Source organism: Ixodes scapularis, unplaced genomic scaffold, assembly GCF_016920785.2.
Source record: "Ixodes scapularis isolate PalLabHiFi unplaced genomic scaffold, ASM1692078v2 PGA_scaffold6__148_contigs__length_123643588, whole genome shotgun sequence".
Lineage (NCBI taxonomy): Eukaryota > Metazoa > Arthropoda > Arachnida > Ixodida > Ixodidae > Ixodes > Ixodes scapularis.
The window spans coordinates 10,597,000-10,621,653 of NW_024609881.1; the positions used below are offsets into that span (position 1 = coordinate 10,597,000).

At 47.2% G+C, this 24,654-nt stretch overlaps 2 protein-coding genes across 2 annotated transcripts; both read right to left on the reverse strand.

Moving 5' to 3' along the window:
• Nucleotides 1–2,844: 2,844 nt before the first annotated feature.
• Nucleotides 2,845–5,207, reverse strand: LOC115309147 (P2X purinoceptor 7). The gene is made up of 3 exons (XM_040221536.3): nucleotides 5,077–5,207; nucleotides 4,028–4,243; nucleotides 2,845–3,004 (listed from the first exon to the last, which is right to left on the reverse strand). Exons 1-3 carry the CDS (start codon nucleotides 5,205–5,207, stop codon nucleotides 2,845–2,847), a joined length of 507 nt encoding a protein of 168 aa, XP_040077470.1.
• A 17,894-nt stretch (nucleotides 5,208–23,101) lies between these two features.
• LOC120849315 lies at nucleotides 23,102–24,034 on the reverse strand. Its single transcript, XM_040221522.1, has one exon. The coding sequence runs from the start codon at nucleotides 24,032–24,034 to the stop codon at nucleotides 23,102–23,104; it is 933 nt and encodes a 310-aa protein (XP_040077456.1).
• Nucleotides 24,035–24,654: the final 620 nt, after the last annotated feature.

Genomic DNA, 24,654 nt, shown 5'->3' on the forward strand with positions numbered 1-24,654 from the left:
GTCGAGGCAGGCAACCAGAGGAGGATGAATTACCAAGTTCTGCGATACTCATGTACAGTTCACCCAAGTATTCAGTACTATCATGGAAGCTTTGACCAACGGGATGGTCAGCACCGTACCGCAGGCAAAGTCGCGATATAAGCTAGATTGGGCCCATATACAAAAATGGCAAAGCCTCGCCGATGCTGCCACAGCACTCCCTGACACTTAAAACTTCTGCATAAGAGACAAGTGACAGCGGCGACATGCACAGATAAGTTTCCGTGTTCTTTTTGTCATTTTAATCTAGAAGCATTAACTTCTGAGTCGGTGCATGGAACATTGTATACATATTTTTTAATCTTGTAAATGACTTTTTGCCTTATTTTAGCTAAATCCATTAGGTCGTTCCTTCGTTGAGATCATGGAGGTGTATATTACATAGGAAATGTATGGAATACTGTGCACACCAGTTGCAAGATGATTTTCTCTGTAGGCTGTCCAGCATTGTAGAATGTATATATGTTCTTTATAATGTCTTGTAAGAATATTATCAAGCTGCTTGTTTAAGACACTGTTCTTGTAAATGTGTGAGTAGGTGAAGAGAACGGTGCTTTCTCCCAAAGGTTTACTTACAAGTATTTACATATCCGTCCAATGACATCAAAAGCTGCTGCATTCTTAGCTCGCTCTCGAGCTTGGCCTCGCTCCTGCTCCACTTATTTTTCTAAATGGCGGCTGCTACAAGTACTACTCCCCCTCCAGCAACAAAGCTGTCCGAGAGTGCAGTGGTAGAGGTGCCCAGGTGGTGAAACGTCAGAGAGTCAGGGGCCCTGTGTAACTTGTGATTAGGAACATTTTCCGTGGAAGCGGCTGGAACAGGGGGCATGAATGCAAGTGAGGTTATTGCAAGACCATGCTGTGCAGTCTTAAAGCAAGAAAAAAGAATATTGGGGTGGGCTGGTTTAAGGCAACCAATTGATGTAGTGTCTTTTCTTCGTCCGTTGACGTCAAGGGCTGGCTTCAGGCAATCAGTTGATGTAGTGTCTTTTCTTCGTTCGTTGACGTCAAGTAGAAAGTATTTGTTGTGACGCTCAATAACCCAGAATGGACTGTCATAATGTTGGGCGCAGCGCTTGAGCTCATCAGATATGTACAGTAACTGACGCAGCTGTTTTTGAGAGTAAGTGGTTGCTCGAAGAGTTTGCATGGCCGTCGTGAGCTGTGCAACATAGCTGGCAGGGTTGGCAGAGAGACTTGGACCAGCAGGGCCGATAAATTCGCCTCGTAGGCAAAAAGGCACGCGTAATGAATTATGCAGGACAGCAACCGAGGCCTTCTTTGTGAGCAATGCGGGGGGCCCAAAAGCACCAATGGTGCAGTAGAATCTTTCTACAATGTCAGGAGCCACAAGGACGTATGCTGTTGTAAAAATAGGGGAGCATCCAAGTAGTTTAATGAGCTCCCGAAACAGAGCAGATTCAAACTGTTGCCCTCAGTCCGTGGTCACTGATAACAGCACACCAAATCAGCGAATCCAACCTGCAACAAACGTCTTTGCAATTGTTTCTGCGGTGATGATGGGAATCAGAAATCTAGGCCAGCGGCTGAAACAGTCGATGCGTGTAAATAGCTATGTGTTTGAAATCGAGTGGTGGCAGGAGACCCACAATGTCAGCTGTATGTCATGAAAGCGCACCGTTGATGTTGGAAAAGGCTGGTAAGGCACTGATGCATGGCAGTTAATTTTGGACTGCTGACAAGGCAGACAAGCGCAAGCCCAATCTCTTACATCTTTGTTGATGCCTGGCCACACAAAACGTTAAGTGAGGCACCGGTGAGTTGTTCGCACTCTGATGTGTGCCATGGAGTGCAAGGAGTCAAAGGCTCCTTACACTCCATGGCACACACAAATCAAAGGCCAACAGCAATATCCGAGGCATCTGCCCCGACAATGACAGGATGATTACGGCTAGGACAGATAAAGAAAGTTGCATCGGCGAGATCTTTTTTGAAGCATTTGATCTGATCGGACGGATATGTAAATACTTGTAGATAAATTTAGGTTGTGTCATTAGAGACCCGGATGTGATCAAAAGGGGCTGTCGTTCTTAGGTTGTCTCCAGCCCGACCTTGTGCGTGTTCTTCCTTTTCTATGTGCCGGCTGCTACATATGTACAAACATAAATGGTACTTCAAAGGTGTTAGAGAAACTCGTGAACTGATTCTTTTACATATTAGGGCCACATATGTCACACATTAATATATGAATTGCTCTTGATCATATTTGCCCATTGTTTATATATTACTGGAAATACGGACTTCGGCATCTAGCGATATTATGTTATGTTTAAAAAGGGCAATGCAAACATCTTCATTCTTTTCTAATCACTGTGGAGCTTGTAACAAGGTCACACTACCACAAACAAACAGATTGAACTGCGAGTTTTACAGCAGTACAACCCATATTTTTATGTACCCTACCCCAATGTATGCACAAAGCAATAGTGATAAACATCAATTTCGACATGCAGCCCAGGTATCGTAATAGCTGCCACCTGAGTAGTGTCCAGCGAAACAGATGTCATAAGCTGCAGATTCAATTTAATTTATTATAAATACTGCAGACTCATGTTAGAGTCAAAGCAGGAGTAAACATCTGGGATCATTTAAGTAGACAATTGTGATCATTTGAGTTAGGAAAGGCACAATGAATGTCCTATGCTGCTTGATTACCAGTGAATGCTTGAGTTACAAGAGGTGGTGACCGGAACTGAGAGGATCTAGTTTTGTTTTCCAGTGTTTATCCAGATCATAAATTTATTTTGTGACAGAAACCTCTACAAATATTCTGAAACTTACCATTTAGCGGTAACGAGGATACCTGAAACCAGTTGTGGTTTCGGAAGGAAACTCCTCCCTTATCCTGCCAACCAAACATGCCGGCAGGATCATCCTGTTCCCCCTACCAAGCCGCCGCCACAACCAGCGAACAAAAGTCCTGTAGGCCGTGTACTGGTACCGTCTGCATTAAAAGGAGGTCACATAACAGGAATTGAGCAATGATGCTTTCAGATATATTTCAATCATTTGATACAGAAGGCACCCTCCAGGAAGATTATCAATGAAGAAAAAGTCCTGAAATAAACATTTGAATTGCCGTGGCTAATGCATTTTCAATGTACTCTGCGACGGATGTCAAACCGAAATTCGAATCCCACAAAACAGAACATTTGACGCAAAACTCAAAATATCACTCGTATGTACATGATACCTCAAATGTACGGTCGAGTTTACTTGAAAAGAGGATAAAAAGGGTGCAATTGAATGAGGCATGCGACGTCGTGGTCCTTGTTTCCTCACTTTTCCTGAGAATGGGCAGCATATGTGGCAAGGACGTGAAGCAAAGACCGCGACGTCACACACCTAATTCGATCGGACTTCAAAAGTAGTCGTCTGTTCCGAGATATCGCTGTATGATTAGTGCCCTGTTTTCTGAAAGCTAAATTTCAGTTCAGCATACCTACAGTGGAACATTGTAACAAGCTTGAGTGCTCAGTAGCACATTAGTAAGGGTGTATACTTGAGATTACTATTTCCAACCATTATGCAAGGTGAATGTCCAATAACTCTGTCAGATGCACTTGTTGTGAATCACTCTAAATGTGAGCATATGGTGGTGCATGAAGCATATTGTGAGTTGTCTGGGCACTGAAGCTCTCACATCTTAGATTTGAGCCAAGATTTAGAAAAATTAAAACATCATTTCATTTTTGAGATGCTGTTACACAGCATTTGCCACTGAAGACAAATACGCTGAAGTACAATTACCAAACTATCTTGCAGAACTGTACATGCAAGACATTACTATGGCATATAGCCTAGCGCTAGCACCAAATTCCATTTCAGAATTGCCCATGAATGACGATTTATTAGGTGCAGAGACGCATTTTATATAACACACTCCTCAAGTTCGAGGCCCGCACCTTTCCTGCAATTGCTTGAATAATGCAGTGTCAAAAGAATACCATAACAGCACTCCTCTCACCTGTGGATGTCCTCATGCATGGGATGTCCGTGACCCCTGAGCTCGAAATAGAGCAGGCGGAGCACCGGAATGCTCAAGCAGAGCATGCTAAATTCTGGGTGCTCTGTGATGCATCCAGCTGACTGAACGCGGGTCAGTGCGGAACCCATTTCACGGCAGCATACGCACTCTGCCTCCGTGCCGTTATCTAACACGACGCAGTGGTTGCAGCTGCACCTGGGTGGGGAGATTAGTGCGTCGTTGAGACGTATGTACGATGTAGTCATAACATTTACGAGAGGGAACACCCAATCGCGTGCTGCTCGGTACGGGCAGCGCGGTCTAGTGAGTGTTTATAACGATATCAAGGCGTTCCATGCATGATACCGCTATCAGCGCTGGCTAGACTTCTCGGCACGCGCTTGGGTGTTTCCTCTTATAGATCTTATGAGTGTACCTATGTGAGTTCACAAGAGGAAGCAAAGAGTAGTTTCTTGAAATAATACAACCATGAAAACAATTCGGGAAAGTATATACCGCTTGAGTATACAGTAGATAACTAACTTCATTTCGTCACTCATGCAGGTGCTATAGGTACCACGAAAGTTGCCATTGCTCAGGTAATTTTACGCCACCGAGCTTGTACCATTATCTGCTCTGCAGAATCATGTCACCCGCGAGCCATTATTAAAACATTCAATGACAAAGAGGACCAACTGAAGGCTGATTGACACAACAACTTATTTAATTACGTTAGCTACGGGAGCTACAACCGCGGGTTCCCACGAAATCCATGCTTCCCATTCAGCCAGGCAACCAATTCAAGGTGTAGCTTGACAAGCGAACACGAAGAACGAACATTGCTTTGACTCATGGTCGAAACATAACGTGCCGAGGCGAGAAAACGCTGCCATGTCAATGAGGCTTTCAGCATTGCAGCTGAAAAACAGAATGCCCGCGGGCTCCGGTTGATTCGGCAACTATGCTTATTATTCAAAGCCATTAGAAGACGATCTAAAAAGGGGACACCCAGCGAAGTTTACATACGAACAGATAAACTACGTCCTTACCATTCTGTGTTACCGTAGCGGCGTTGCGGTGGCGTAGGCGAGCTGGGCGGCGACGAATTACTCTCGGTCGGCGGCAATTCTGGGGCGTCCTGGTAAAGAGGCATTCCAGAGTTCCGCGTCCTCAGGAGCATCTCCCGCTCTGTTGGTGTCAGGTCACTGAACGGGAGCCCGAATTCGCGCGCGAGAGCGGCATTGCCGTCCATGTTGGTCCGACGAAACGACCACGCCATCGCGCTGCTATAACCCACCGCGGTAACCAGAACCTCGATGCCCTAAATGCTACCGGTACCGACAATTCACATGTGACGTCACTCCTTACGTCACCTCCGTTTTTGGAGGCCCAAAAATGAGAACCCAGGTTGTTCAGTTTCGGTTTCTTCAATGCTTTCGTAGGTACAGAAATACGCGTCACAAATGTCTAAAAAATTGGGCGGTATGCCAGGTCCCTAAGAAGCCTAAAAACACCATTTAAAAAAATAAATAAAATCGTCTTTATTGTACCTTTAAGAATTCGAATGAATTGATCAGTATCCTAGATGGAGTTCATGGTGCCCTTTCGTGTAGTAGTGAATAAGAACGGAACTTGGCAGCACACCATCTCGCGATTTATTCAACCAGGGTTGAGTCTTGTGCAGCTTGAAAAAAGTCTGGGCCTTAAGAATTCGAATGAATTGATCAGTATCCTAGAAGGAGTTCATGGTGCCCTTTCGTGTAGTGGTGAATAACAACGGAACGTGGCAGCACACCATCTCGCAATTTATTCAACCAGGGATGAATAGTGTGCAGCTTGAAGAAAGTCTGGGCCTTAAGAATTCGAATGAATTGATCAGTATCCTAGAAGGAGTTCATGGTGCCCTTTCGTGTAGTGGTGAATAAGAACGGAACGTGGCAGCACAACATCTCGCGATTTATTCAACCAGGGTTGAGTCTTGTGCAGCTTGAAAAAAGTCTGGCCCTTAAAAATTTGAATGAATTGATCAGTATCCTAGAAGGAGTTCATGGTGCCCTTTCGTGTAGTAGTGAATAAGAACGGAACTTGGCAGCACACCATCTCGCGATTTATTCAACCAGGGTTGAGTCTTGTGCAGCTTGAAAAAAGTCTGGCCCTTAAGAATTCGAATGAATTGATCAGTATCCTAGAAGGAGTTCATGGTGCCCTTTCGTATAGTAGTGAATAAGAACGGAACGTGGCAGCACACCATCTCGCGATTTATTCAACCAGGGTTGAGTCTTGTGCAGCTTGAAAAAAGTCTGGCCCTTAAGAATTTTAATGAATTGATCAGTATCCTAGAAGGACTTAATGGTGCCCTTTAGTGTAGTAGTGAATAAGAAGGGAACTTGGCAGCACACCATCTCGCGATTTATTCAACCAGGGTTGAGTCTTGTGCAGCTTGAAAAAAGTCTGGCCCTTAAGAATTTGAATGAATTGATCAGTATCCTAGAAGGAGTTCATGGTGCCCTTTCGTGTACTGGTGAATAAGAACGGAACGGTGGCAGCCCACCATCTCGCGATTTATTCAACCAGGGTTGAGTCTTGTGCAGCTTGATAAAAGTCTGGGGCTTAAGAATTCGAATGAATTGATCAGTATCCTAGAAGGAGTTGATGGTGCCCTTTAGTGTAGTAGTGAATAAGAACGGAACTTGGCAGCACACCATCTTGCGATTTATTCAACCAGAGTTGAGTCTTGTGCAGCTTGAAAAAAGTCTGGCCCTTAAGAATTTTAATGAATTGATCAGTATCCTAGAAGGAGTTCATGGCGCCCTTTCGTGTACTGGTGAATAAGAACGGAACGGTGGCAGCCCACCATCTCGCGATCTATTTAACCAGGGTTGAGTCTTGTGTCTATTTAACCAGGGTTGAGTCTTGTGCAGCTTGAAAAAAGTCTGGGCCTTAAGAATTCAAATGAATTGATCAGTATCCTAGAAGGAGTTCATGGTGCCCTTTAGTGTAGTAGTGAATAAGAACGGAACTTGGCAGCACACCATCTCGCGATTTATTCAACCAGGGTTGAGTCTTGTGCAGCTTGAAAGAAGTCTGGCCCTTAAGAATTTGAATGAATTGATCAGTATCCTAGAAGGAGTTCATGGCGCCCTTTCGTGTACTGGTGAATAAGAACGGAACGGTGGCAGCCCACCATCTCGCGATCTATTTAACCAGGGTTGAGTCTTGTGCAGCTTGAAAAAGTCTGGGCCTTAAGAATTCAAATGAATTGATCAGTATCCTAGAAGGAGTTCATGGTGCCCTTTAGTGTAGTAGTGAATAAGAGCGGAACTTGGCAGCACACCATCTCGCGATTTATTCAACCAGGGGTGAGTCTTGTGCAGCTTGAAAGAAGTCTGGCCCTTAAGAATTTGAGTGAATTGATCAGTATCCTAGAAGGAGTTCATGGTGCCCTTTCGTGTACTGGTGAATAAGAACGGAACGGTGGCAGCCCACCATCTCGCGATTTATTCAACCAGTGTTGAATCTTGTGCAGCTTGAAAAAAGTCTGGGCCTTAAGAATTTGAATGAATTGATCAGTATCCTAGAAGGAGTTCATGGTGCCCTTTCGTGTAGTGGTGAATAAGACCGGAACGTGGCAGCACACCATCTCGCGATTTATTCAACCAGGGTTGAGTCTTGTGCAGCTTGAAAAAATCTGGGCCTTAAGAATTCGAATGAATTGATCAGTATCCTAGAAGGAGTTCATGGTGCCCTTTCGTGTACTGGTAAATAAGAACGGAACAGTGGCAGCCCACCATCTCGCGATTTATTCAACCAGTGATGAATCTTGTGCGGCTTGAAAAAAGTCTGGGCCTTAAGAATTTGAATGAATTGATCAGTATCCTAGAACGAGTTCATGGTGCCCTTTCGTGTAGTGGTGAATAAGACCGGAACGTGGCAGCACACCATCTCGCGATTTATTCAACCAGGGTTGAGTCTTGTGCAGCTTGAAAAAAGTCTGGGCCTTAAGAATTCGAATGAATTGATCACTATCCTAGAAGGAGTTCATGGTGCCCTTTCGTGCAGTGGTGAATAAGAACGGAACGTGGCAGCACACCATCTCGCGATTTATTCAACCAGGGTTGAGTCTTGTGCAGCTTGAAAAAAGTCTGGGCCTTAAGAATTGGAATGAATTGATCAGTATCCTAGAAGGAGTTCATGGAAAGAGAAGTTTGGTAGTCTCTATGGTCATAAAAGACATTGTTCTCTAGAGAAGTCACGTCTAATGCAGAGGGTTCGTAAGTCTTTCCAAGTAAATGTGGTTCATTTTCAATCCAACTTATGATTAACGGTGGATGGGTTTCTGTCCATTCTGGATCTATTTCCAGGCAGCGGTAGTCGAGTACAATGAACGCAAATTTGTACAAGAAGATGGCGTATGTACAGGTTCATCGGTTGCTCCAATGCTAGCAGAAAGCAAAAACGGATAAATTGAATTGTATTTCCTCAAGCACGGGCTTTGTATGGAGGTATATCAATGGCATATTGATCTGCACATTTCGCGTAGAGGATGTACTCGAACGAAAGTGAGGGGAGCGGCGCCGTTCAGCTTAGAAAAGGCGGGCAATGGTATTCTACAGTTTTTGGACCTACGCATTTACGTGGAGGGGGGTTTATGTTGGGAGTACGGAAAAATGGCCACAAAACCTGTTTTGAGTAGGAAAAGTTCTCATGCTAAACCATTAAAAGCAGATGTGGTCAAATCTCTAATCAGCAACGCTCTGGACAAGTCGTGTGCCCATTTTATGGGTTGTGCGGTAGAAAGGCAGTGGTCAAGGTTAGAAGATGCAGGCTATGACAGTGAGTTCATAAAAAGACTATTGGAATTGCAGCAAAAGGCTAAACAATGACCAGAAAAGGAAGCGAAAAAGCATTTTGCGGTTATTCCGTATTTTAACGCAATTTCTCACAACCTTAAAGCATGCTCAAAGAAATTTGGGATAGATGTAGCTTTTAGGTCCGACTTTAAACTAAACCGTTTGACACCGTTTCAGACGAGTCAGAAAGTGTGTCAGAAAGCGCACCGTGATAAGTCGGTTGACTGCAAGGAAGGGATGGTCTATGAAATACCACTGGAATGTGGTTTCAAGTATGTGGGTCAAACGGCAAGGTGTGTAAATGATAGATTGGTAGAGCACAAAAGAAATGTAAAAATAAACTCACCCAATTCAGAGATTGCTAAACACATTAGTGAGTGCAACGATTGTACGGCACTTTGCTCGCAAACTGACGTTGTGCACAGAGAGCGCAACAACACTACGAGGCTCATAAGAGAGACAGTTCGTATCAAATCCATCGGTAACTGTATCAGCCATGTTTCAATGCAACTCGCAAGTAGTTCCAAGGAGTTTTTTAAACGGTAATGATTTTGTCCATATCTTTTTTTTTTTTTTTTTTTGTAAGTACATGTGCAATGGGTCATTTTGCGGGCAGGGGTTCACTTGGAGGACATATCAGTTCTCGTTTAGATAAAGCACAGCCCTTCCAGACTCTGGCTGAAAAGGAATTGAGTTGGTGTTTTTTTTTTTTTTTTTTTTTTTGTTTGTTAAGGGTTCGGAGTTTTCAGTTTGGGATTGAGGTCACCCTTTACGGCTGAGGTGAAGGCCAGGGTGGGTAGGATTGCATAACAAAGGTTGACTTTGTGACGTCGGTGGTCGGTGATTAGGTTGTGGACATATGAGGCATTGAGGAAATAAACGCAGTAGCTGAGTTTGAGACGTTCTTTTCCCTTGTCTTTTTTTTTTCGACTTGGTTTACGAGCTTTTACCACAGTCTCGGGTATTCTACATCAAGGTCAATAAAATTAACATGTTTATTTCGATATCCTAGTTTTACTTATCAGAAAGCATAACATAGAATAGAATAGTTTTATTTCCAATACATCCATTTGCAAAAAGTACAATGACGAGCCGGTGTAAGCCGCAGAACACACTGCAGAACAATACGCACTGTCCTGAGGAAAAAAAAACAAACAATAAGAGGGAGAAGAGTAACCAACATCACTGGTCTAAATTCCGTAGGGCTTTTTCAAGTTTTTTGTCTTGATCTGGCAGCAAATAGGGATTCTGGCATAATGTTGAATATACGGGCACATAATAAATACGCGTACGTTCCCCATATTTAGTTCAAATTCTTGGCATGTTAAATCGAAATTATTGTCTCATAGGTCGGCCTGGAGTGTACGGAGTTTTAAAATTTGAGTTCCAAAAGTGTTGCAGTACTACGGTCTCCTTAAATAATCCCAGAAAAGGCGCTAAGTTTATTTTTTTAATATACAGAGGCTAGAGACTTCGGCCCGGTCAAACGCAATACTTTTGAGGATACCCTTCAATTAAGAATTAACTCTATCTCGCAAAAAAAAAAAAGAAGAAAAGAACACACTGCATAAATGTTATACCGTATCGTATGTAACTATATGCCAAAGCGTGTGTGATTGATTATCTTCCGAACGGAAAAATGCATGAACATTTTAAGACTGTAAAGACAGTACGAAACACTTCTTAACAACTTACACAAGTACATCATATGCGCAGAACAGGATAAATCGGTATCGAAATGTATCACTAAGTACTTTACTGAATTGACATACTGAATAGGAATGCAATCACATGACATGAGAAGTGTGAAGACCTACAGTAGTTTATAGTTCAACCTTTTCTTATGGGATTTTTAAAGCAAACTAGTTTAGTCTTCGAGGAATTCACTCAGATTAAGTTTGACTGAAATTAGCCCATTGCGAGAACGAGGTCTTTTTGTAATTTTTTAATAGCCACAGCATAAGTCGCATGGCTTGAAACCAGAACCGTATCGTCCGCGTATTGAAATACTCTACGCTCGGAAATAGCAGAGGGAAAATCATTCACGTATAAATTCAATAATAAAGGCTACAAAACTGAGCCTTGCGGCACCCCGGCCGTAAGGCAAGCTCTACTGCTCTTGAGATCTCTAAAATTCACAACCTGGGACAGTCCTGAACAGTACCTTTTTAGAATAGAAAGAAAAGGGCCTCTGAAACCGAGTCTGTACAGTTTTGCAAAAAGAAGAATTTCGTGATGTATGCTATCAAAAGCTTGTAATACATCCAAGAAGACTGCACAAGTTAGCATAATATTATCAAAACCTGTGTGTAGGCAGTCGCTGAAATTTTCTAAAAGGGCCCGCGTTCCTCGTTCCACAACAAGACCGCACTGGTGAGCAGACAATAAAACAAACCGTTTTACGAAACTATAGTCATTACTTTGGACAGATGTTTCTCCAAAATTTGTGAAAGGCGTGATAAAATTGATATTAGACAAAAGCTTTTAACATCGTCCACTTTCCCTCCTTTATACGGTGGCTTAACAATGGCGGTTTTCATTCCTGACGGCCAGTCTCTCTGGTTAATGGTACTGTTCAAGATTGTAATGAGTGTAGGTTTAAGTTTTTCAAGATTCCTCCGGAGATCGCGCATCCGGATCTCATCAAAACCTGGACACTTCCCTTGCTTAAACAAAAATAAATAATCGCGTGGCTCCCTTTCCGATATTGGAGGAAGAAAGGCTGAGACTTCATAATATTTATGCAAGGTAATGTTATTAACGTCATCACTAGCCTGGGGTGCCCCGGATGTGCGAGAAAACGAGGCGTTGAATTCGTCAATTGTTTTCTGTGTAGCAGGCGCAAAAGATTTTTCTATCATATCGTCAATAGTAAGTTTTTAAGACCTACCTAGAACCCGATTAGCGCACTCCCATGTTTCTGCGGTATCGAAACGATGCCTTTCAAATTCTCCCTTGAAATGTCTGCGTTTAGAAGAACAGGGCGGCCGCCTTGTTTCTGGCTATTTTGAACTCGTCCTTTAAACTTAAATTACCTGGGGAACGTTTACAGCGTCTCCAGAGGAAACCTTTATACTTTATAGCATTTAAAATGTCTGACGTAATCCATTCATGATCCTCCTTGCGCCTTTTAATGATTACTTGTTTTTTTGCATGATGGCGAAAATTGCGAAAATAGGTCTACTATTATTTCATATATAATTGGTGCTTCCACCGAAGTTAAAAGACCATCCCAGTCGTAGTCATTCATTTTTTTTATTAAACTGCGCTTGGCCAATTATAGCTGTTTCTTTTACCGTAGCCCTTCCCCTTGCTGTTATGTTTAACCTGGCAGGCTATGTAATAATGATCTGCCAACGTTTCTGATATCACAGCCGCTTTCACGGTGCTGTCGAGAATCCGGAGGCTAATCTGGTCAATACAAGAAGAAACAATATTGTCGCCTAAAAATTCCTCCCGTGTCGGTGCCTGTAACGCTGTCGATACCGTGGGTTGCGAATAAGTTTAGATAATCACACACTACATGACGCGAGGAACCCATTGTATTTATATTGAAATCGCCTAACAAACACAAATGCCCTGTCGGGCTGAATTCCAATAGAGCTTTAGACAGTTCTTCCAAAAACAAATTCGCGTTGCTGGACGGGGGGCGATAGATGGCAATCCAAATGACAGAACAATCTTGGCAGCTAATCTTCAGACCTACCTTTTCCGCATGCGTCATTGTTATCTCGATATTAGTTTTTCCCCTCCCCTTTTATACCTTCTTGTATAGGCCAAACGATTATAACCGGGAATAGACAACAGAGTTATCATACCCTCAGTAGCAGAGAGAGTTTGGCCATTCGTTGGGAAGTATAGGAGACAAATGCGGAGGCGCCATTGGACGAAAGCGGGCTGGGCGTATTCCAAGGCGTCTTCAGAAATTCGAATGTGACCAACCAGAAGCCGGAAATAGTACCCTGGCGAAGGTCGCGAGAAACAAACCTGATAACTGCATTGAAGTAACTCTCGATGGCTGAAAATATGGTACACGTGATGTTTCAATCACGCTCATCCAAAATGATGGTGGAAGAGTGCAACTAGCTGAACGATCGACATAATCCGTACGCCAAGCGCCGAGGGCCGGGCATCTGCCGTCCGAGCGGTCACACACTGTCCGCGCAAAACAGAGTTGAGCGCCGCATTCGTTTCTTACATCCTTCTGCATGATCATGATAAAAACAACACGTGAACTCTATATCCAACCACAAAGAGTTACTACACTTCACTCTTACGCGCTTAATAAAACCATTTACGAACATAGACCTTTGATCAGAACTGTTCCTCGCTACCACCGCTAGGGGATTCTTTTCGGCTTCTGGTTGGTCAAGAGAGCATGCCAAGCCCTCTTTCCGAGTCAGACGCACGCCCTGGCTCTGCCCGCGCCTCCCATTGACCAAACTCTCTACATATACGGCTCTGCTCGTTGCATTTATTTCTGTAAGAACGAAAGAATCGATGACAGTGTTCTAATCTCGAACAATAATCATGAAGTGTTCCCAGTACTTTCGAATACTTCTGATATTAACATAAAAAAAAAACGAAAATTTCGAAGGCTCTTCGAAATTAGTTTTTAGTAACGAACAGCTCGGAAACGGAAAAAAATCCATGGCTTGCACTTAAACAACTTCGTCGAACTCTGCGGCACGGTTAATGCGCAGCACTGGTGAGTTCTCACTCTTTTTCACAAACATCTTCCCGTTCTTCACCCCCGTGAACTTATATTGCTTTTGCTTTGCTCGTTCTCTGACCCTCTAGAAAAGCTCTCTGTTTTGCCTCGTGAGATTGTCTTTGAAAACGAGTGTTGGGTCGACTGCTGTTCGCGCAAGATCACGCAGTTTGCCACAGGCGTGGAGCCAGCAATCCTTTAGTTCACGTGAGCTGAACCAGAACTATTGGGATTGACCCCGGCTTAGCAGGAAGACGGTTGGCTGCTTGGATATCTGCGTCTCTGAAATTAGATATTCCAAGTTTGATTGCCAACTGGCTTAGAATTCGAATTCGTTTCAGATTTTCTTCCGCAGTTTTTGGCAGCCCGTGAATTTCCAAGTTCACCAGGCGACCGTATTGTTCAGAATTGTTGATTTGCTCCTGCAATGACTGAATCGTTTCTGCTTGGCCTTTTACAGTCGCACTTAATTCCCCGTGTTGTTTTTCAAGGTCAGATGTCTTAGTTTCGTTTTCTGTCGCGGTCTCTAGCACAGAGTTATAGTTTGCCGTCAGCCCGTCCACCTTGTTATTCCTCTCTTGCAAGCTGACTTCTAGTCTTTCCACTGCAGGTTTCAGCGTCAAGAGCTCGCCCACCTTTGCAGGAAGTGAGAGGAGAAAGTCTATGCTTGTTTTCATTGCCAACAGCAGATCAAGTTTCTTCCCAAATGATTGCATCTGATCCTCCGCGGCTGATGGGTTGGCTGGCGACGTGTTCAGCGAGGAATTTGCTCCGCTCTGAGAACCGCTCCTGTTACCTTGTGTACGATAGGCTGCAGTACCACGGCGGCCATTTTGAACAAGACATTAGTTGAACCACCAGGGCGGCGTTGGCTGTCCGTGTGAGCTACGGAGCCTTCATAGACACACAGGCGTGTCGTGTGTGCCTGTGTGTAGCAAACGATGCGGAACCTGCGCACCGATTTCGAATCCCTTTTTCCCGTCGCTTGCGACCTTGAGTTTCGTTCTCTGCTTTTACACCCCTCCTTTCACCTGCTCACCCTCTGGCGTGTCGCGCGTAGGTTTATTGTCGAGAGAACAATGTACCTGATAATCCCCAACTGAAGACGTACCCCTGTCCTAAATTGTCCAGCTGCCAAGTGATCTGTCTGTCTATGCTGGAAAAAGCGATGAAGAAACTTCATCGTGACGTCGCCGGTCGGAGGAGCCTAATCTCAATCGGCGGCGAATTCAACAGACCATTTGCTGTATCCCCCAAGCGCCCCGGGTCGCGCTAAAAGAATCATGGGAACGGTGTTCAGCGCCATATTGAACAGTAACTTCGAACCTATCCTTCGTTACACAGATTTTGAGCGTAATTCGGTGTCACCCTGAATAAGTGCCTGATATACCCCAATGACCTGTCATATCGGTTTTAAAATTTCTCAATGTCAGCGTTTTGATACTGTGCATGCTGTCCACTCTTTAACCTGGATGGGCTGCAGAAATCTCTTACATTATTATCATTCTCGTACAGCTTCAAAGACGCTTCAAGTGCAATAAAGAGTCCCGCGGACCCCGAGCTAAATCTTGATTTTTGATGTTGTGATTACTCGGCTTTTTAAGCAATTCCTGCTCTAACAACAATCACGAGAATGATAATATTGTAAGAGATTTCTGCAGCTCAGCCAGGTTGAAAGGTGGATCGCATTCATAGTATCAAAAATGGTCACATTGACAAGAAATTTTAAAAGTGATATGACAGGTCCTTGGGGTATATCAAGCGCGAGTTCGGGGTGACTCCGAATTACGCTCAAGAACTGTGTAACAATGGAATTGGTCAAAATTAGCGTTCACTAACGTCGTGCCTTCCAGTTTTTCCCCGTTCCCTGCGACCCAGATCACATCGCGGTCCCGGGGCTTCGGTCTTCGACATGGCGGCTTCGACGTCGTCAGCGGCGCCGTCCAAGGCGCAGTGCTTCGTAAACAACGTGCTGGTGGACACGCCAGTGGACGCCATCATGAACGCGTTGCAACAAGTGGTTGCCGACGCCGGCCTTCTGTACCTTCAGCACCACTGTGGTGCAAGGTTTATGGCAGTGGTCAATTCCATGACCACTGCCCAACGTTTAGTAGCACAGGGATACCTGTTGCTCGGTGACGTCCAGGTCCCACTCCAACCGGTCGGGGCCCACGTCGTCCACGTGTCGGTTTACCGACTCCCGCCGTACGTGCCCGAGGACGCCCTCGTCCAGGTTCTCGGGCAGTACGACAACGCAAAGGGCTTGAGGCACGTTACCTACCGTAACGTGACTGAAGCGTTCTTCTAGCGAATCCAAGCTGATCCGGTAGAAGAACCACTGGCTCTGCATTTCACCGACCATAAAGCAGTAATATTGAAGTCAAACCGCAACTCGGAACTCAGCACTACCTATGAGCAATAAAAAAAATCAGCACCATTAGCACTACCTATGAACAATAAAATCAGTACCATCAGCACCACCAGAGCTTCGCCCCAGCAACATCATTCACCACGTGGAGATGCGGTCATTTTTTTTCTTTCGGAGACACGCGCGGTCACGGCGTCGGCGTTCTTATCATCCTCGACTGAGCGTCGAGCGCTCAGTCGAGGATGTCGAAGCATTTTTGATCCCGCTGGTCGCGTCATTGCATTTGATTTCTTTTTTGGTCACCATCGCTTGCGCGCGGTGAATGTGTATGCGCCCGCACATATGTCTTTATCGACTGGCTTCTTTTGAGAGTTGGACACATATTTGTTGGAGCCCCACCCCTTCTTTCTTTTGCGGGATTTTAACTGTGTTTTAGTCGCTCACCGCGATGTTCGGGGTCCAGGTCAGGGTAGGGCCAACTGGAATGCTCGTGAGCTTCGTCGCCTCGTTGAACAGTTCGACTTACGAGACGATTGGTGCGAGTTACACGTCTCCTCTTTTGCGCCCACGTGGTCTCGTGCGGACTCAAGCAGTCGTTTAGACTGGGTGTACCTCCCAACCAGGCTTGCTACATGTCTCACTCGATGTGAGACACTTTCGTTTCCCTCTGCGGCGGGGTACATCCCGGATCATCGTCCTGTCCTGATTTCCTTGCCTGTTCCTGGGGGCGAACAGCCTCGCGGCATTTTTTGGCGTTTTGACGTGCGGCTTTTTCGGGATGGGGAAGCTGTTCAGTCACTCTGCCAAGCGCTCGCTGAGGCACAACGTGTCATGGGCCCGGATCCTGCGCGTTGGGACAGCTTGAAGGTGTTGTGGCGTTCTCTGTGCGTCCACGAGAGCAAGTGGAATCGGCGTCAACTCTCCACAAGCTCAATGAGGTCCTGCGACGCATCCGGATCATTAATCACGGTGGTACCTTCACGCCCCTCATGTCTGAGTACTTGAACCTGTTGCGGGTGAGGTACTCTCGCCTTCTGCGGGAAAGTTCAGGAACCGTGGCGTTGCAGCCCTGGGACAGCCGTCCCGTGTCGGACCCTGAGGTCCTCCGCTACCTTCGCGTCTCTCGGGGCCGCGGGGATCGACCGGGCTGGGTTGCGTCTGTCGCCACACCAGATGGCTTCCAGTCGTCCCATCCGCCTGACATCGTGAAAGTTTTCTTCGAACACTTTGCAGCCTAGTTCCGGATAGAAGATTACTCCCTCCGGAACATATTCGATGCCCTCGTTCAACAGTTTTGTGGTTCCTTACTTCATGTCCCGCTCGACCTGCGTGATACTCTTCACCTCCCTGTCAGCGCATTCGAGGCTTACGAGGCTCTCAGAGGCATGAAGATGGGTTCTGCGCCAGGTGTCGACGGCCTTCCTGCAGAGTTTTACAAAGAGCTTTGACTCCAGGTTGGTACGGCACCAATCGGCGTTTTCAATACTTTCCTTTGAAGTGGCAACGTTCCAGACTCCTTCCGGCGTGGCCGCATCGTCCTCGTCCCGAAGGAAACTGGCGACCCCCCCCCCCCCCCCCCCCCCCACGCCGCAGGCCTGGCGGCCCGTCACTCTCCTCAACGCAGACTACAAACTGTTGGCCACCATTCTTGCTCACCGCGCTCGCGACGTGTTACTAGGACTTATAAGCCCTTTTCAGACCTGCTCTGTTCCTGGACGGAGCCTAATCTCGTCCCTCACGCTAACGCGTGACATGTTCCACCTCACAGAGTCCCGTGGACTTTCAGGCGCTTTCATTTGCTTCGACCAGGAGAAGGCATTCGACCGTCTCGACCACCGCTTTTTGTTTTCGGTCCTTCGGACGTACGGATTCTCTCCAGACTTCATGCGCCTCTTTGAGGTTTTGTATATAAATCTGGTCAGTGACGTCGTTGTCAATGGCCAGATTACCGCGTGCTTTACGGTTGAGCGAGGGATACGCCAGGGCTGTCCCCTGTCACCTTTACTTTTCGTCCTTTGCCTGGACCCGCTTCTCCGATGAATCCACGACCAACCCTCGGTACGTGGCTTCCCTCTTCCTGGCTGAAGATCCATCAAAGTATCCGCATATGCGGACGATGTCTCTCTTTTCGTACGGGACTCCGGAAGAGTTATATCAGCCCTACGGTTGTATGAAGAGCACGCCGTCCTTTCAGGGGCCCGGCTCAACATGTCCAAAAGTAGAGCCGTTCTCTTTGGTGGTTTTGCCGACCCACTTCCGGGTGGAATCATGGTAACAAGGGTTGTCAGGGTCCTAGGTGTTCTCTTTGACTGCTCTGGTGTGTCGGCAGAAACATGGAACAGCATTGCGACAGACGTCGTGCACAAGGCCGCTGCTGCTTCGCGTTTCTCCCTGCCCCAGCGCAATAGAGCTTATATCGTGAAGTCGGTGCTGTGCGCCCGGCTGTGGTACGCCTCATGGGTCGCTCTCCCACCTCCGTCTGTCGTCCGGCGCACAACCTCCGTGATTTTCGCCTTCCTCTTGGAGGGGCGCCCTGAGCTGGTCGCTCGCTCGGCCCTTCGAATGTCGTGCTCTGATGGGTGCCTGAGCATCCCCTGCCTTGTCACTTTCAGCCGCTTACTTGCCCTTCGGAACGTCCTGGACATCCTAGACGCCCCTGACTATCCCGGCCGAAGCCTGACGCTCTACTGGCTCAGCACCCACCGTCGCGTCCTGGTACCTCGGGGGCTAGGGAACTCGTGCCCGACGGCGGAGTCCCCATTGTCTTTCTACGTGACGGTAGTTCAGGTCTACCAGCAGTTACAAACGGCCACGCCTGACCGTGACGTCTGTGAGGTACCTATCTCACGTCTTTGTGAGGCCCTTTGCGAGCCGGAGGTGCCCCTTCTACTCCGGGATCGAAGTCGGACTGCAAACTGGACCAGCGCTTTCTCCCCAGACATCCCTCCTGGCCTTGCAGACTTTCATTGGTGGCTTGGGTGGGGCGTTCTACGTATACCCGTGACCGTCTAGCACGATGGGGTGTCACTAACTCCAATTTCTGTGTCAACTGTAAGCAAGTTAAAACCAATACCCACGCTGTGTTTAAGTGCGCTGTACCTAAAACGTTTTGGACTCTTGTGAGTCGCATCTTTGCGCTGCCACTGAGCAGACATTTCCACGCTAGACACCGGAGTGCGGGTCTGGCGTTTGCCGCCACCTGCTACGTCTTGTGGCAACAGAAGAACATTGCCGTGGGCCGCCAGCGCAGTCTCGGTCTGTTCCTGTTGCTGCGACGGCCCCGGACACTGCTCCTCTCCCACCTCGAGGACGCACTTTTTGCCTTTGTGGAGGAGGAGTTTCTTCGGAGGTGGCATGCAGACTTCATTGACGTTGCTGGCCGCAGAGTGGTGCTACAAGTTCGGTGGTGCCCTGATTAATTATGTTTTCATGCACCTTTCCCTAGTGTAGCGGCTGGAGCCGTTCTAGTCTACTTGCTATTTATTTTCTATGTGTCTGTGATACCTTTTCGCCGTCCGTGCCCAGATAAGCACTGTACATATTTGTATCGCTCCCGGGAGGTCGATTTCTAGTTGTTATTTACGTTCACGTGCGTTCTCTTCGTGCCTTACGTTTCTTCGTTTTGTTTGTGTTCCGTTGTCCCAACTTGTAAATAAATTTCTTTTTCCAAGCTGAAGGAACACCGTTCCTATGATTTCTTGAGTGCGGGCCGGGGCGCTTGGGCATATTGGAAATGGTCTACTGGCAGGGAACTTCATCGCGGCGCGTTGATGACGTCGGCGAAGAGTGGCGATATAGTTGTAACTTGATCGGGATGTGTGCCCAAAAAATGTCCCGAGGGAAACGCGCAACGCCACATTGGAAGGTCTTTTAAAAGCAACATTTTAATTTTTGAAAATGTATAATTCGGTACAATCTAAATATAGTGTTGTTCAAGTCACCAAGCTCGATCTAAAATGGACCGTAAAAATCGACGCCTGCACGTAGCCATTTAAACTTTTCATCAAAGGTATATCTCACAGGTCATTTTTTTCTTGCAAAATTACGAAGCGTAGCTCTGTTTCTGTAAAAAATAAGGCCAAGAAACTTGACAGGGTCTACGGCGGGCAGCAACGCAGACGACAGGGGTCCAGTAGCGGGGTGTGTTTGGCGTTCGTATTGATAGATGGAGCTACCTCCTAATCGCGACGGCTCGCGACCACCGTGGTTTATTAAAATAATATAATCTTCTTGAAATGTACCTTCGTTTAAGAAATGAATGCGAACAATAAAAGCAAAACTTAAAGTAAAAAAAAAAGAAAACGCGCCTGCATAACGGCGGCGCTTTTGCTGCCAACGGATTTCGTCTGCGTGCCGTCTGCTATCTTTCGCTGGTCTGCTGCACCTTCAGACGTAAGGCCCCTGTATTCAGACGCTGCTCCCGACGCCATCTATCAATACGAACGGCAAACACAGCCCGCTGCTGGACTTGGTCGTCTGGGTCACCGCCCGCCGTAGATCCTGGCAAGTTTCTTGGCTCTATTTTTTACTAAAAGGGAACTACGCTCCGTAATTTTACAAGAAAAAACCGACGCGTGAAATAACCTTTGACGAAAAGTTTAGATGGCTACGTGCAGGCGTAGATTTTTAAGGTTCATTTTAGATCGAGCCTGGTGACTTAAAGCATCCTATACGATTACCGGTGTCAAGTTTAGGTCGCATGAATCACGTATTTTTACATAGGTGACACAATTTAGATGATCGCAACGCGTGAGCTGCATCGCGATCGCGATGAATCGTTATGGCCGACGGCGTAATGTCGAGCGTGAAGTGCTCTCGTGTCTGTGCGGAGATTTGCCTCACTTTTGGAATTTTAGCTGTTCAGTCGGGCTTTTTCAAAGGTTGTCACGTCGCGATTGCCACGCAGCAGTCTGGTGGAAGACGTGAACCAAGTGTCGTCGCTGAACTCGGGGAGTAGAACAGAATGCTGGCCCCAATGAGAAGCTTCCTCGCAAGGACGCGGGAGAAGGCGCAGGATTTCGAGGGCGGACGCGTCTCGTCCGTCCCTGCACGCCATCTCGGCTGCAGTGTCGGTAAGTGCTTGGAAATACCCTGGGAACCGTAATGGGCGGTTTTAGCGTAGCGTTGCCGTGCGCAGCGGAATTGCAACTGGGAGCTCGCGCTGTAACTTTAAAACATCCTTTTCAGCGCGCGCCTAAAGCCTTACCAGCCGTACCGCGGCCACCGCAGAATGCGGTAACGGTTTGCTAAAACTGCCTACTGGTAGTGACACGGTGTTTTTGGTCTTATTGACTTTGCGCGAGTGTGCTGCCTCGTAATGTTTCTTCGAAAGCTGGGATCGTAGCGCTCAAGGTCACGGGTCAATATCTCTAGACCTGTAAATGAGGCACTCCGATACGCAAGGTGCTTTACATCAACGGATAACCAGAAAGGCTGTCCATTTGTTGTGCGTTAACTTGTGTTTAATTGAATTATGCAGGACTCATGTGCTGTGGCCAAGGGTGCTAGTGAGGACCCAGCACAGATGGCAGCCTCCACCGCCACCAAATGGTAGGCATAAAAAACAGTCTGGATTCATCTCCATAATACATGGTTTGAACCTATGTCAGGACATGTATGATGCGTGAGTGCCGTCGGTAGTCTCATGCTCGTGGCCACTAATGGTCCGTGGTTGCAGCTTCGCTATACTGTGATCATGGTGAACTGTGCTGACTCCAGTGGCCCAAAGTGACAGCTCTTGTACCCATCTCAGCAATTGCACAAAAGTGTGAACATGACCTGCAGTGTGCATAACTACGAGGAAGGTAGAAGAAGCTGTCATTAACATATTGTGCCTGGTCAGCAACTCCCAAGGTGGCTGTAGGTCCAACCGTGTTGATTTTTCTAGCAAGGTGATACCTCAGTAAGGCTCACAAAAACGTAAGTGTACACATGGTGCTTGGGCAATCCACACATGGTTACTCGAGTTTTGTGTCAAACAAGACAGCAGATCCGATGGATGGGACTAAGTGTCAGTTTGCAAAAAGACTGTCTCCGGTCCTGTTTCCCTGGGCGCGCCCATCGGCGAAACGTTGAGCCTGTGACGACGGTGGCGGTTCATTGTTTTCCTACTCTTTTGCCAGGCGCTGAAGGTGGTTCGGCGGGTTCAGCGAACTTTCGGGGTGAGTTCAATTTCATGTTCTGAGACTTATAGACTTTCCCTGTATTCAACAAGCGGGTACCTCTCTTAGCAAGGCAAAACAGCGCCGTGACTTTGCCTTCCTTGTTTCTTCTGTATCGTTTTTTTTTTTCTCCGTTTTACTTTATTTTGTAAGATGACCCAGTTTCGTCACTATAGGGTAGCGGCACCCGGCTCGCGTCGTTCCTTCAGCATCGGTACAGTGAACTAGAGAGGAGTAGTGAGCCCACATGCAGGGCGGAGGGGGTTACTCTTTCTGTGGATGCTACTAGAGGGCGCCATCGCCACCTTTGGTTGAAGTTCTCCAGCCCCTCCGCCTCCTCTCCGTTGAATCATGCAAAGCTCTGTGCTATTACCGCAGTTTTAATTATATTTTTATCAAAATAATATTTTCGAAATCATATGTTTGAAGAGTATCATAAAACTTCCTATTATTCTTGTGTTTTACTGCTGCTTCTCGTTCTCTAATTGGGCAAGTAGCGCGGGAACACCTTCCGCCGTTACAAACACACTCACGCAGTCGATCCAAAGCAGCGCGTTTAGGCCGATCCGCTATTGGCGACGTGACCGATCGAAAGCGTCGCGGTAATTGGCCCCCCCACGATTATCCGAATGCTGACTTTGACGTCAGCAAAGGATTGTTGTTGTTTGTTTAGCTTTACTTCACTTATTTTGTAGAAAACAACGATGGGTTGCCCGACCATGAAGGCCCGTAGGTCACCGTTGAGGGGGGAGGGGGAGGGGTAGAAAAGAATAAAAGAAGAGAAGAAATGAATAATATAAAAGAGAGAGTGTGGCAGTCATAGTCTCGTCATCGTTGTCGTGTATGGATCAGGCGTATCATGGGCTGCAGTGCTATTGTTCGGCTAGGCGGAGGAAAAGCCGGACTGTCCCTGCGTATGGCGACTAGCACTCGGGAGTGAGGTTCTATGTCCATCTTCCTAGGCGGTTAGACCATCCTGGAACGTCAGTAGTGTCGGTATATTATGTCGCATAGCCACGTGCGACTCAAGAATTTGGCTAGCGCTGTTATCATTCTTTCCGCCTTGGCAGCTGTTGCTGTGGGCCTAATCAGCGCTTCCAGGGTGTCAATTGGGCATCCGAGGGCGGAGTAGGTTTGTCTAAGTTCGTCCCGCTCTTTGTATAGGGGGCACACACATAGAAGATGCTCGTCGTCGGCGGTTACCCTACATTTACCGCATGCGTTATCTCGGTGGTCCTTCCATTTTGCCAGGTAGGCGGGAGTGAAGGCGCTTCTGGTGCGTAGCCTGTGAAGGACGGCCGTCTCGTTTCTCGTCAGGCGTCGGGGAACTTTAGCGGGTAGGGGTCCATCCTCGAGCTCCGGATTGCGTGCAGAGATGATTCGCCGCGTCATTAGGCGAGCGTCTGCGAAAGCGGGGACCTCAGAAATGGGGCAGTTTGGCTCGTCGTGGGCCCGGTCCGCGAGGGCGTCAACTGCTTCATTGCCTTCAATCCCACAGTGAGATGGAAGCCACTGAAAGGCGATCGTCCATCCTCCCTTTTGGAGATTCTGAGCCTTGGCCATTACCTCCCGTGCGAGTGCAGGTGCCCTGTCGGGTTTCTCCAGGAGTCTTAGCGCCGCCCTAGAGTCCGTGAGCAAAACCAGGTTCCCTGGTTGTTTCCCATCCGTCATTGCCAGTCCCAGGCGGAGGGCTGCCAGCTCGGCTGTTGTGGATGTCGCATGAAAGCTCAGCTTCTCCATTCTGCTGTGTCCTTCCGAGATCACCGCAGCCGTAGCTGTTCTTCGTTGTGCTTTCACTGACCCATCTGTGAATGTCCGTGACCATCCGTGGTAGAATTCGTCGATGTGCTGTGATGTGTGTTGATACGCTACTGTCGCTGGGGTTATTCTCTTCGGACCCATCTGCGCGATATTCATTTCGATCCTCACTGTGGGACGCTCACTGGGCGGCGGTGGAAGTGTAATGTGGGTGTTTGGGCACCCAGCAATTTCTTCAAGGAGATTGACGAGTGTCGCAAGATGTGCACGGCGAGTCGCTATGTTCTTCACGAGTGATACTGTGCTGGGAGTTTCTTGCATCCGTATGAGATGTCGTACAGCCCGCTCTGTCGCTGCATTTTGCACTGTGTTTGTTCCCGATTCTACTAGCGTGTGGCGCGATGATGCCGTCCGTGGGACGCCTAGACATATGCGCAGTGCCACTCTTTGTGCCCTTTCCAAGCTTGCCCACTGCCTGTGGTTGAAGTCCAGGAGTGGGAGTGCGTAGAGCGTTCGTGCTTTGATCAGTCCATGGTAAAGTTGAAGCATCATGCGTTGTGAGGTGCCTCCTCGTACCCCTCCAAGGATGCGAAGGATGGACGTCGTTTTCTTGTTGTTGTTGAGGACTGTGCTCACAGCTGGTTGCCACGAGACTCTGTCATCTACAGGGTGTCACAAACGAAAATTTACACGGTCTTTTTTACCGCAAAAATAAACTAGGCATCGCCCAACGCTCATTCTCCGCCCAAAGGTAGTGCTATAGGTCACAACCAGATGCC

What these genes read in the sequence shown, in the direction of transcription:
- LOC115309147 (XM_040221536.3), bottom strand. Translation starts at nt 5,207, where the DNA reads ATGCTCCTGAGGACGCGGAACTCTGGAATGCCTCTTTACCAGGACGCC. An exon ending in CGCTACGGTAACACAGAATG is followed by an intron (nt 4,244 to 5,076) that starts GTAAGGACGTAG and finishes CTCCCCACCCAG; the next exon opens with GTGCAGCTGCAACCACTGCG. An exon ending in ATGCATGAGGACATCCACAG is followed by an intron (nt 3,005 to 4,027) that starts GTGAGAGGAGTG and finishes CTTTTAATGCAG; the next exon opens with ACGGTACCAGTACACGGCCT.
- LOC120849315 (XM_040221522.1), bottom strand. Translation starts at nt 24,034, where the DNA reads ATGAATATCGCGCAGATGGGTCCGAAGAGAATAACCCCAGCGACAGTA.